Here is a 13,721-nt window from a genome sequence, read left to right on the forward strand (position 1 = left end):
CTGGACATGCACCAAAAGAACATTTTACTTTGTCTGACCTAACTTTTCCTTTCTGTCATTCAAGCAGATTATTGAAAACCATCAAGTTTTATGTGTTCCTGAGCTATAAGGAAAACAGGAAGCAGAAAAGGAGATTCTTTCCTGTTGTGCTGCTCTGTAAAGCAAGTCCTACATGAGTAGCTTGTAGTCCTGAGGAAGACTGTACCCGCTGAGTTTGAGAGACAGAAGTTTTTTAGAAGCTGGAGGACATTTGCTGTATTCTTCTTACACTTTTGTTAGTTTCTTCCTTTAAAATATTTTTGTGACAGAATTATTCACATTTATCCCTTGTCTCTGAAGTTGCAACCTGGAAGTGTTCTGATTGTCAAGAAGTATTATTTAAGTCACTCAGGAATTAATCTCAATACTTCTCAGAATGAAAACAGGTACTTTGAATTCACATAGTAGTTGAATACCCTTTGCACGCCCCAGTGGTATTGTCCTGGATCTTATAAACAGAAACACCACTTTGTCTTTCAGATCTTACCTTGTACAGTTGTATAGGTATTAATGTGGGTAGAACTCGGAGCATTACTGTTATCACAGAGATGCCTTATATTAGTCCTGGGGCTATGACTGTGTTTTGGTAAACTGACTGAAGCAGTATCTTAATATCTTGCAAGCTTAAGTATTTAATGTGAGAAACCACTCTCTTGTCATAGAAATTAGATGCAGTAGGAAACAGCCAAATTTTTTTTGTGTTGCAGACAATAAAGAAAGTGTCTTCCAATTTCCATGTAGTATCTCTTGTCACATAGGGTAAGAATGTAAATGAGTCAGCTTTCATTGTGGGTTTTTTCTTTTCCAGTGAGTGTTTCTATAAACAAAAATTTTGAAGTCCTAGTACAAAATATTAAAGGTTTTCTATTAAGATATTCTGGATCTGGTTTTATAGATTTTGTTTGTTTTGTTGTGTTGTTGGGGTTTTTAAAATTTTTTTAGATAGCTAATGTATGCCAACAAACTATTTTTGTGTATCTTAAACCATGTGTATCTATAACCATGCTTTGTGTTTGAAAACTTATTCTGTGGTACAAACATAAGAACACCCTGTTTTGCTCACACTTGGTTTGAATAAAATAAGTTTAGTGGTTTTTAAGTACTTCGAAGCTGCAAAAATTAATTCAAAATGCTACATGAATTCCATATGCTTTTACAGCTATACAAAAGGAGTACAAAAAGATACCTTTCTAATATGGTAATGTTTTACAACACTTTGCAGGACAACAAAGTAAGGAGTTACAAAAAGCAGCTCAGAATTGTGCAGTTCGGCTGTGTTCATGAGTATGCAACTCCCATTGTTGACAAATGAGAGTTGCTTGACTTGACCGCAGGCAGTGTGAGGTCAAGAAATATTAATAAAATGCTTTCTTGACTGTTTATTTCTGCTTTTTTTTATATATCCTTGTTGTGACGTGACAGAGCATTTGAGGTTAACTGCCAAACTATCAGTGGAGATGGAGTAAAGCACCTTTATCTAAGCCTTTGCTAACACGGGACTCAGCCGTGACTCAGAGAGGGTAAGTTAACTGATCATACTTAGCTTTCTCTACTATGGTAAAATGAGTTGCAGAGAGAACACACTGAAAGCCAAGGGCCTCTAAATACTTTTCCCTTTTATGGAATAGAGCTCCCAGATCACCATTTCCTGGAGATTGTACTGTAAGCCTACACAGTGGTAGAAGAAAGTTCTCTGCATTCACTGATCTATATCTGACTACAAATTTGAGCTCAGGGGATCATTTTTTTCCTAACTATTTTAAGCAGTGAATTTACAATAACACACCAAAACATTAAAAATCACTCTATCCTCTCTTCTTTCTTTCTTTTTCTTACTTATTTTCTTTACATTGTTCATCTTAGTGTGGGAATAAGCAGAATCTTGTGAATAGGATAGGTAATTTGTTTTTTATTTAAACTCATTTTGTAGTTGCAAAAGGCTTGTGCAGACTAAGATTGTAGATCTTTGCCTACATCCACTCTTCTTGTGACATGTGAGTTAATCTCTAAAAGTATTTAATTTTAAAAGGTAATTTTGAAGGTCTTGCAATTTCTAAAAGACTGGAATTTGGAGGGGTTCATTTAATCTGATAAAACACTACAATAATCTCATGACATCCTTTGATAGGATAGAGGTAGGCCAGACAGACTTTGATCAATGCCTGACAAAAGAAATAACAGAATCTTGAAATTGTCTTAGTGACCAGGATGCTAACATGTGCTTATGCATCTTGGCTGTTTCTATAGTGCAGATGTATTTTTTTTTTTTTTATCTATCCTTTCAGTATCTTCAGGGACAATAATTACAGTTGCTTCAGTTGGTATCTCACTGCATTGAATGTATTGTTAACATATCATTTCTTCCTTTGACTGAAACATGTTTATGCTTGTGGAGGGGAGATAAAGCTGGCAAAGCAGCATGATTCTAAAGGCTGTTCAGCTGGCAGATGAACCAGGCTTAGAACCAGGATAGTCATGCTCTCTGTACTTTGGCTCCAGATTCAGTAAGGCTGTAAGCTGTTTTTGTAGATAGAGGTGCGAATTTCTGTAGGTTCCAAGGCTGTACTCCTCCCTAATGCTCTACTGAAGAAGAAAAAATGTACCTTCCAGGGAAATAAATTTTCCAAGGACATTTCTTTTCTTCCTACATTTGTGAGATGCAGAGAAGCTCCTCTAATTCTTGTTAGAGTGTTCTCCTTTTTCTATGTTTTGACTCTTACTGACATTTACTGGGGCTATTTTCGTTGCCCAATCAAACAGGCATAAGGTCACTTCAGCAGTGATGGAAGAAGAACAATTATTCGCTAGTATCTTAAGGTTTCATAATTTCTAAACCTTTGCCTTTCCTGCTAGTATCAGAAGGCAGTAATTCATACAGAAAATGGCAGAACTTCTTGCACAGCATGGAGCAAGAAGGTGGCTCCATTGGTTACATCCATTTGCATATACAAGAAGTGATGTTTGTGCTGATTAAGCATCATAAAGTCTTTAAAGGATCTGGACTACTGATTTTATGAACACTGTACAGGTTAAAAATAAGCTTTTAGATTGAAAAAATAATGATTCAGTAGTTCTAAGTCATATAGCTTATGAGCTGAACTATGTCCTTATATATTTTGTTGAAATACCAGTAAGTAGTAGCCCTTACTTTTAGCACCTTAGAGTATTGCAGAAGTGCAGTAAAGGTGTGCAAAGACTGCATTTGTTTTAAGAAGCCTCAGAATATGAATCAGGATATGCAAGCTTTCTCTGCTCCGATACAGTCCTCAGCACTGGGGTTTTCTGGAGAGATATTAGGAAAAAATGGAAAGTCAGAAAAAATTTTCCTACTGATCAGCACCACAAAGACTTGGAGCTTTTTCCTGTTTGCAAGATAGCTCTGTAAGGAAGTCAGAGTAAGGTTCTAACTGTGTCGGAGATGGACTGAACTCAGTCCACTCCAAATCTGGGGGTTGTAAAGGTGGCGTAAATTCATCTTTCTACCCTCCGCTCTCCCTTGGCTGTACTTTCTGTGCTGCATCTCTAAGACAACACAACTCAGGATTTGTGCCTTTCTATTCTTAGCCAAGCCTGCTGATTTTTTTTCTTTTAAAGTTTTTTTGCTTTTTAAATCTGAAAAATGAAGTGAAACGTGATGTGCTTAATAGCTCTTTCTTGTTTCAATATGACTTGCATTACTTTTTTAAGTTTAGTACGTACTAGGAACTCAGCTAAGACAGGGAATAAACCACTTTGATGCAATAGCTTATACAGCTCCACGTAGGACTGCAAATACACTTTGGCCGTGACTTGAAATGTTCCTGACTTTTCAGGCCCAGCATTCTGTTGAGTTGAGCCTATCAGAACCATTGTAAATTCATAAGGCAAACACTAAGAGGGATTAGATAAACAGCCTAATTTATATCTTCTCTTTTTTGTTTTTGTTTCAATTTGAGTTCTTGCAAACTCAGAAATTGCGTAGGATGACAGGATTTTGTTACAGAGATGAAAAGCAAGTCCATGTCACTTTTTTTTTGTTACCTCGCTTCTGTCTCGTCTTCATGTGTCGTTAATAGTTGGTGACTGTTGTTTGATACAAAAATACTTCACTGTTGAAACACAGAGATGTTTAATACTACTGCTATCTGCCTAATCTCTGTGGGTTCATTAAAATATATTTAATCATAAATGTCTGTTTTCCATCATATTAGGGACTTTAAAGATATTTTGCCTTAATAAATATTTTTAGATCTTCTTTTTATTCATAGAAAGCTTCCTCTACTCTTATTTGAAGTCAGAGGTGGGTAAAATCATGATACAAACATGAGCTTCCACTTATTGTAGTAGAGCTAGAAATTCACCCGTAACAGGTGCAAAATGTCTACAAAAGATTGAAACATGCTGTTCCTACAGCATACACTGCTTTGAAAAATATTATGCTCACTGTTCAAAAAAAGTCTTTATCTTGGTCTTCATAATGGTGTCATATATGCTGTGCCTTTTCCATTGTCTTTATCAAAGAACTTCAATGAAATAATTATTTTTTCTAAACACACTAATACTTGTGTAGAGATCATTTTTACAATCTATTAGTTCTGCATTAAGTTTCATGTGAGGTGGCTTTGTATTCCTTTTCTAGTAAAAGAGAAAATTAAGTTTCTAATATAATGTGAAATAAATCTAATAAAAGCATGGGTCTTAGCTGCTTCTGTAGTCCAAACTTTTCACACATTTTGTAGGTTTCACAACACAGAATTTGTTCTGTGAAAGCTGAGGTGAGGAACTTGTCACTACTGAGGCTGCTTCAGTATTTCCTGTGAATAGTTTTGTCTCTCTGTTTTTTTTTTTTCTTTTAAATCAACACAAGTATTTTGACAATTTTAATTGTCAGTCTCAATAAACCAACATGTTCCTGAATACATTTCTTTGCTCTTCCCTGAAATGGAAGGGAAAACTGTAGAAGGTTAATCTTACAATGCTGCAAAGTGCCTTGAACTTCAAATCATCTCCCCATCCCAAACTCTTTTTTCCATCTATCTTGATTTCCAGAAGAGTAAAAGAATTGAGATGAGATTAGTAATTCAGGTTTGGGAGAAGATAATATGTTTTGGAGGCTGAACCTATGCTTGTTGGGTATATTTATCTCCTTGGCACACTATTGAAGTTGTTGTATTACTGTTTGAGTGTATAGCTCCGTTCTATACACAGCTGTGAATTAACTGTAAAGGGAATATAGTTAGCTCTTACGAGTCCAGACAGAAACTGTGTACCAGATTGTCTCTGATAACTGCATGTCTGTCGTCGTCTGTAGGCACCACCAAGGAGTCGAATGATTTATTTGTGAGGACTGTTCCTTAACTATCCGGTAGGTGTCATAGTAAGTCTTGTAATACATACACTGTAGCTATAAGGATTAGTACTTAACATTTCTCACCTTCTGTACAGGCTTTAATGCTAATAATATCCTTGTGAAGGCAGTAGCTTCCGTTGATACTAATAACAAGAATTTTCTTAGCTAATAGGCAGTGGTATTTTTTTTTCCACTTGGGCATTACTGCTGTTTTGCTTCGGAAGTATCTTGCATAGCGTTGTCTTGTGTAAATGTACACCAAGTCTTTGCACAATTCACCTAGGCCTTGCTCTTACTCAAAGGAAGAGTGCCACCATCTGGGTTTCCAGTTTTACTCCTTTCTTTGAGATCTGAGATCACGCTCTGTAGCACCAGGACTTTGTTAGTTACTAAAAGACATATTATGGATATCCAGGATGCTGTTTCCTTCTTAGAGGATTTTTCGATAGGGTAGTTTGGTCACAGCCAAAACAGTCATAGTAACAAAAAAAAAATATGTAAAATGGAGGGAAGAGATGAAAATAGCAACAAGAATGGAAGGTTGTCCATTTTGAATGCATTTACCAAGTTATACTTGACCTTGAAAACTTTAGTTAGTAAAACACAAGATAGCATTTTTAATTTTAAACCTTAATACTGTTTGTTATTGTAAAGTGATCTCAGTGTTAGAGCATAGAGTTTTAAATGGATTTGATTTGTATTTTTGGCATCTAACACAGCCTGCGGATCACAAGGCCTCTCAGCGCTTACGCCTTCAGGCTAACTTGAAACAGATATTCTCAGCAGTGCATGGTCCTGTTAGTCCACATTGCAGTTCCACGTGCTTCATACTGTCCACCATGCCAACCTTACCTGAAGACAAGGGACAATCAAAAGAGGCACAACACAACAGTTCTCCTCCAACCAAAGTAAGCACTCTTACAGAGGTGTTTTCTGACACTTGTTGGAAACCTGAGGCTGAAACCTGTTTGTGTATATTTAGTTTATAAAACTAAATCTAATCATCACTAGGTATTAGTGTGTTTCGATTAATTGATGAAGCTATGAATGATCTTTCAATTGATATTCTTAGAATTCTTCAAATATTTGATAGACTAAGGAATGAGAACTGAAGTTGCTCAAGCACTTGTTTATCAATTTGATGTGGAGGCTTATATGTCTGTCTGTTCTGAACCATTTATATCAAAGCTGTCCAAAAATGTGCTTTGTGATGTTATTACAGAAAACTGTAACCTTTGAGAAAAGAACTTAGGCTTGTACTTCACGGTAGTCTTGAAACATCTAGTGTTGCTTTTACAGATATAGAAGATGCTATGCAATTCATGTGTGTGTGAAGGATGGAAATCTGCTTTTTGGTTTGTAGTCTTTCTCTGTGCTTTATTTGCCACAGCAATAGCTGAACGTATACTGGAACTATACAGAGAGCAGGTGGGGGCTCCCCAGACATATTCATCATTTTGCCACTCAAATTTGTGGCATCTACATGTTTTTACATGTTTTATTTGCAGATAAATTTAAAAAATCAATAAGAGATGATAATTCTCCCTTTTGACTAATTTATATCACTGATAAAAAGTAATTTTGTGTTCTAATAAAGTGTGGGGTTTTTTTGAATTGTTAGCTCAGCTGAAGTGAAGAACCTTACTGTGATTACAAAATCACAGGTTATCCAGATCATCCTGTTTTATGCAAACTGGTGTAAAGAAAGAGAGGATTTCTAATCTGGCACATCCTCAGTTTAAAATGTATTACTGTCACTGGATTTGAGGACACTGTATTCTACACTTTAGGTGAAAACATCCGCTACTTTAACGTTGTTGGAAAATATTGTCAGCACTGAGCTCTATGCTGATTTGTCATGCATTCCATCTAAATTGCACATTGTGCTGAGTGTTAGTTTCCTGGCTTAAGGTAAACACCCCAGATGGATGCAAGTTCATCAGACTATTAGCTGAGAACATATATTAGGTCAAGAAGATTTTTTTTTTTTTTTTTAACTCACCCATGTGAAGAGTATTTTAGTACAGAAGACTTGCTGGGTAAAACATACCTAAAGAGAAAAAAAAAAGAAAAGCTATCACACATCACTGAATCTAATCCTAAGTGTGTTTGTCAAATGGGAGAAATGAAGAATTCCAGCCACCTAATCTAAAAAAAAAAAAATTAAAAATAATCTTTTTAATACATTACACAGGCCATTTAGAAGTAAGTCTTAAATGAACTATGATAATGTGATAGTTCATGAATCAGTTAACCATGCAAAATGCTTCGTTTTAGATAAATTGTTATTTTTAGGCACAAAGTAGCAGTGGAAGAATTTTAACCAACACACTGCTCATGAGCCTACTTAAGGATTGCAACTAGCCAATGTTGTGAGAATTTGATCTTGTTCATACCTGTTATGACTCTTGGGTCTTGCTGCAGTCCAAGTTCTACAGCATGGCTATGTAATAAGTAAAATAGCTTATCGTTGTGAGATAAGGACTTGCAAGCAAGGAGAGGGCATCAGAAGGAACTAACAACTGGTGGACTTGTTTTCTGCCATTGAACAAAACTTTCCAAGTCTGGAATCTCATCTTATCTAAAGCGCTGTCTGGTGTCTGAGTTGCCTCATTCTGTTTCAGGAGAGGCTTCCCCACCTTTTCCCTGCATGCACAAATGCACACACATTCACAAAACAGTTCTGAGAAAAAGAAAATGAACCTTACATCACATGTAGTTTCTTGCTTACTTCAAGAATCTTTTACATGATGGGAAGACCTGGCTTGTATTTCTCAAAGTCATTTTGAGAAAACAAATATGGTTTTCCAGTTCAGTATTTCTTGCAGCAGCCTATGTTCACCATTCTGACTAACTCTAAAGAACATTCATCAAACTATTTATTAGCTCTGTGTTCCTGAGGGAAGTAGATGTGAAATTCCCATTAACACAGGTGTAAGGGCAGATAGGCTAATTCAAAGAACTTTAGCCCCTTGTTTGAAATGTTGTCAGAATTAAGAGTACATAGTTGAACTCTTAGTTTGTGTGCTGTCTTGTTACAGTAAGTATTGAATGTTTTATAAGTATTTTATACAGAATAATTTCTCCCACTATAAATCATAGAACTTCATAGCCAGATGTAATTTTTAGTAATTTCCATATTTTAATTTAGATTTATTGCACATAGAATAATATAATATTATAATATGCTTTCGGTAATACCCTTAAAAACTGATTTCAGGTTTTTAGTATTAAAAATGTAATTTCTATACGTGTAATGCGTACCTGCAGCAGAGAAAATTAGATCCTTACCAGTTATGTTAAGATTTATAGTGGCCTATAAATCTCCCTACGCTTTCAGGGTTGGTTGTGAGTGGCCATCTTTCCCTCTTTTTAAATCAAAAATCCCTATTTCTGTTTCCAGCTTTCTCCTCTCTTTGTATCCCAAAAGCTATTTTACTGGCTCTTCTGACTGCTGAGGAAAAGTCTGTCTCAGATGTTCATAATGCTTCCCGTACACTGATTATTCCATCATTCAAGCTTCTGCATTTCTTTTTTATTATTCCTATTTAAATTTGTATTGTACTTTTATCAAATCACTGCATGTTATCTGTTTTGTTCTGAAGGAGGTGTCCCATGTTTACTTTGTTCTCCTGTCTGTTTCAGCTATATGCAGTTACAACTGAATTTCATTACCTTACTTGCTAAACTCTAAGCTCAGCACTTCACTTAAACATCTAAAATTAAGCTCATTTAAAACCCCATCTCACTCAAAAGACTGCTCTCTGAGGTGTGTAACTTTTCTGAGACCTTTCACGTAAGTGTCAGTTTCAGGCCAAATTTGTTCTGAAATTCAGTCCAGACCTTTAATTAATTTCTAAGAATATGGCCAGGTGGCAGAGGATTTTTTTTTCAATGCTTTAAAGAATTCAGCTGGTATACAGTAAAGCTTTATCATCTGACTGTCCTGGCAGGGTAGCTCTTTTAGCAGAGATTTTTTTTTTTTTTTCCCCCTCCGTTACTGTTCAAATCCACCCAAATTTGGCTGGATTATAAAACTTCTAAAAACGCATTTTCTGTATGCTTAGTGAGTGAGTAGAGCTTAACAGCCAGAATGTCTGCAGATCCTATCCACCCTGAGTATCCCTGAGCCTCTTGGATCTTCTGTTATGGACCAAACTGCATGTGCCATCCTCTCAGCCCTGCACAAGCCTTCCTGCCAGACTAGATGGCACATGATCATCCTCATAGAGCATATGAATCAGTTTTCACCTGAGCCATAGAGGTGGAGTCAGTTTTACCCTACATTTTTATGGGAGGAAGGCTTAGGACAAAAAGGAAGCAAAGACTTGGTAGCAGGCAGTCACTGGTAACAGGAGATGAGGCAGCTGTTGGGAATAGCCGAAGAGCAGACTTGTCTGGAAGCTAACACAGAGAGAGCAGTTACAGGCAGGCAATGGGAGGGTGATGGAAAACTTCTGTATCATCTTTGTGCAGATGTACAACTGTGAGACAGCTTAAGCTTCCTGTTAAAGCTTCTCTTCCAAGAGCTGCATATAGCAGCCTGAGTACTCTTCAGAGTATAAAGATTTCTTTTGATTCAAGCCAGCTGGCCCTGCAAAGAGCTTCATGCTCTAGCTCTTCCTGCCCCTCTCCTATACAAACGTACAGCAGGTTTGGACAGTAGGAGGCACGAGTTTTCACCTGTATAGAAGCTGAACTGCTATAGCTGCTGACCAAGATTAATGTATTCTACCTGAGCTGAACTAGGCTTGGCTACAGCCTTTTTTGTCCTTTTTTCCTCCTCCTTTTTTCCTCCTCCTTTTTTCCTCCTCCTTTTTTCCTCCTCCTTTTTTCCTCCTCCTTTTTTCCTCCTCCTTTTTTCCTCCTCCTTTTTTCCTCCTCCTTTTTTCCTCCTCCTTTTTTCCTCCTCCTTTTTTCCTCCTCCTTTTTTCCTCCTCCTTTTCTTTTTTCTTTTTTCTTTTTAATGAGCTGTTTTTAGAGTCCTAAAATGGACTTGAGTGACTTTAAGGCTGATGTTACGTCATTCAAAAGCTTTTGCTCTTTGGCAGTCATAAGATTAGTAAAAACAATGTGCATGTGTACTCAGCTGTTTTGCCCTACACGCAGGGCAGTCACCTGAATTTTTGTCATTGACTGTTAGACAAAATACATTGTTATTTAGTAGTGTTCTTGAAAATATTACTAAAAATTGCTTTCACACTATTATACAATGCCAGTTGTGCACTTGAATCACATAATATATCATGCTTTTACATTGTAACATTTCCAATATTACAAGGTTATTTTTCTTAAACTTAAATCTTCATATTATTTTCTTGGCATGTTTCCCATCCTGCTCTCTTGTGGCTGATGATGTGAACTTGCTGAGGAACATCATATGAGAATTATGAGTATAGAAGTGTGGAACTGCATGGAATGTATTTATTTTAGTAAAAAAAAAAAATACTATTTGCAACAGAATCAAGAATCCTAAATCAGATGTCCAAACCAAAGCATGTTTTATTGCCTTTGAGAGGAAGAAGGGTTATGCTATATACTTCAATATTATAGCATTTTCAAAATGCTTCTAGAGTTCTTTGAACTGATCAGAATTATTTCAACAAGAATAAAATGCAGCACTGGGAGAGATGTTGAAAGGAGTTCTGTTGTATCTGATAGATATTAGCAGTCATGTAACTGTTAGCTTTCTGGATGTATGTAATTCCATTTCAATTTATACTCTTGGCTACTTGTTTATTGTAACAAACCTTATAACTATGCTAATCTCTCCACATGACAGTAAATGTCTGAAACAATTATTCATTGATGGCCTTTGTTTCAAATAATTGAAATGATTTGATTTAATTTACTCTGTTCTAAAATGTTGACTTGTTAAACTGTGAGCTATTACATGCTTCATTCTGTAAATGCCTAAATTTCCCATCTACAAGAAGGGTTGGAAGGAGGATCCGGGGAACTACAGGCCTGTCAGCCTGACCTCGGTGCCAGGGAAGGTCATGGAGCAGATCATCTTGAGTGCCATTACACGGCATGTGTGGGACAACGGGGGGATCAGGCTCAGCCAGCATGGGTTTATGAAAGCGAGGTCCTGCTTCACTAACCTGGTCTCCTTCTATGACAAGGTGACCCGCTTGGTGGATGAGGGGAAGGCTGTGGATGTTGTCTACTTGGACTTTAGTAAGGCCTTTGACACTGTCTCCCACAGCATTCTCCTGGAGAAGCTGGCTGCTCACGGCTTGGATAAGTACGCTCTGCGCTGGGTTAAAAACTGGCCGGATGGCCAAGCCCAGGGAGTGGTGGTGAATGGAGTCAAATCCAGTTGGCGGCCAGTCACGAGTGGTGTTCCCCGGGGCTCAGTGTTGGGGCCAGTCCTGTTCAATATCTTCATTGATGATCTGGATGAGGGCACTGAGTGCACCCTCAGTAAGTTTGCAGATGACACCAAGTTGGGTGGAAGTGTCGATCTGCTGGAGGGTAGGAAGGCCCTACAGAGGGATCTGGACAGGCTGGATCATTGGGCCGGGGCCAACTGTATGAGATTCAACAGGGCTCAGTGCTGGGTCCTGCACTTCGGTCACAACAACCCCATGCAACGCTACAGGCTTGGGGAGGAGTGGCTGGAGAGCTGCCTGGCAGAAAAGGACCTGGGGATGTTGGTTGACAGCTGCCTGAACATGAGCCAGCAGTGTGCCCAGGTGGCGAAGAGTGCCAATGGCACCCTGGCTTGTATCAGGAATAGTGTGGCCAGCAGGACCAGGGAGGTGATAGTGCCCCTGTACTTGACACTGGTGAGGCCGCACCTCGAGTACTGTGTTCAGTTTTGGGCCCCTCACTACAAGAAGGACATTGAGGGGCTGGAGTGTGTCCAAAGAAGGGCAACAAAGCTGGTGAAGGGTCTAGAGCACAAGTCTTATGAGGAGCAGCTGAGGGAGCTGGGGTTGTTTAGCCTGGAGAAAAGGAGGCTGAGGGGAGACCTTATTGCTCTCTACAACTACCTGAAAGGAGGTTGTAGCGAGGTGGGGGTTGGTCTCTTCTCCCAAGTAACAAGCGATAAGATGAGAGAAAATGGCCTCAAGCTGCGCCAGGGGAAGTTTAGGTTGGATATTAGGAAAAACTTCTTCACTGAAAGGGTGGTCAGGGATTGGAACAGGCTGCCCAGGGAAGTGGTTGAGTCTCCATCATCCCTTTTTATTTAAAAGATGGGTAGATGTGGTGCTTGAGGACATGGTTTAGTGGTAAACTTGGCAGTGATAGGTTAACGGTTGGACTCGATGATCTTAAGGGTCTTTTCCAACCTTAATGATTCTATGATTCTATGAAATTAGTGCTTTTATAACAGCTTTTTATTACCTGCCTATTTAATGAATATTACCTGCCTATTTAATGAATATTACTAACATAAATGTTATTCTGAATTCATTACACTTGTGTAAGTAGGTAAACATTCTTAAAAGGAGTAAGCAAAATTGACAACAAATGCTATTTCAGTAAAAGCAAAATGATGTTTTTAACAGTTGAATCTAATTGGCTTTGTGCCATGGATAGCAAACACGCTCGTTTAAAAAATTCAGAAGCATCACTTCCTGGAGAGGTGGTCGATGCCCCAAGCCTGTCAGTGTTGAAGAGGCATTTGGACAGTGCCCTTAATGTGCTTTAATTTTTGGTCAGCCCTGAAGTGGTCAGGCAGTTGGACTAGGTGATCATTGTAGGTCCCTTCCAACTGAAGATATTCTATTCTATTATCTAATCCAATGCCAACTGAAGTAAAAATTTCTTATGAAACTTTGAGATGTAGTTTCAAGAAAAATGTAGACTCCAAATAACTAAATAAAATGAAATATTTGTACATACCAGTGCCTAGAAGAAGCAATTAGGATTTGAGAATTTACAAATTATTCTTTAAATTTTACAAGTTGATTGATAGCAGTCCCCTGCCACTTTTGCAAAGCTTTCCCTCCAGCTATAAATACTCACGCTGCTGTGATATGTTCTACTTATCTCATGATTGTACTCTAAAATAAGAATCGCAACTTCTAACAGGTGCTTACACTTTCCCCCCTCTGCATGATTTTATGCGAAGCACTTTTTTCCACTTCTTGACTGACTGTAAATACTAGATTGGTTATGTAGCCTTTCAACAGTACAGGGGTTCTTTTTTTTTCTTTTTTTCTTTTTTCTTCCCCCCCCCCCCCCCCCCCCGAATCTGAATGTAGTACATGGGGTAGAAGTAATCATTTTTTGACTACATATGAGCAATCCACAGTTCTTTATTCCAACTTGATGCAACTCCATTTGGGATATCTCATAGGAAACAGATTCCTTTTCTTCAGCTGATTGGCATCATTGTGGT

General features: G+C 37.9%; 1 protein-coding gene across 24 annotated transcripts in view; it reads left to right on the forward strand.

The window, feature by feature from the left end:
* IRAG1 (inositol 1,4,5-triphosphate receptor associated 1) overlaps nucleotides 1-13,721 on the forward strand; it is a 126,251-nt gene that overhangs the window by 71,409 nt on the left and 41,121 nt on the right. For 18 of the 24 annotated variants that reach the window (XM_087744887.1, XM_087744950.1, XM_087744879.1 and 15 more), the window contains 3 exons: nucleotides 1,462-1,559; nucleotides 5,330-5,383; nucleotides 6,088-6,276. The exons of 1 other annotated variant lie outside the window; for it this stretch is intronic. In XM_087744887.1, coding sequence (XP_087601013.1) covers nucleotides 6,208-6,276 — 69 coding nt within the window. In that variant the 5' untranslated portion in view covers nucleotides 1,462-1,559; nucleotides 5,330-5,383; nucleotides 6,088-6,207. Of the gene's footprint in view, nucleotides 1-75; nucleotides 275-403; nucleotides 426-1,461; nucleotides 1,560-5,329; nucleotides 5,384-6,087; nucleotides 6,277-13,721 lie in introns of those variants that run through there. 5 more of the 24 variants (XM_087745019.1, XM_087745036.1, XM_087745045.1 and 2 more) reach the window with 3 other exon arrangements.

The sequence above is a fragment of the Nipponia nippon genome, unplaced genomic scaffold, assembly GCF_047370975.1.
Source record: "Nipponia nippon isolate SJK-2023a ecotype South Korea unplaced genomic scaffold, ASM4737097v1 scaffold_10, whole genome shotgun sequence".
Lineage (NCBI taxonomy): Eukaryota > Metazoa > Chordata > Aves > Pelecaniformes > Threskiornithidae > Nipponia > Nipponia nippon.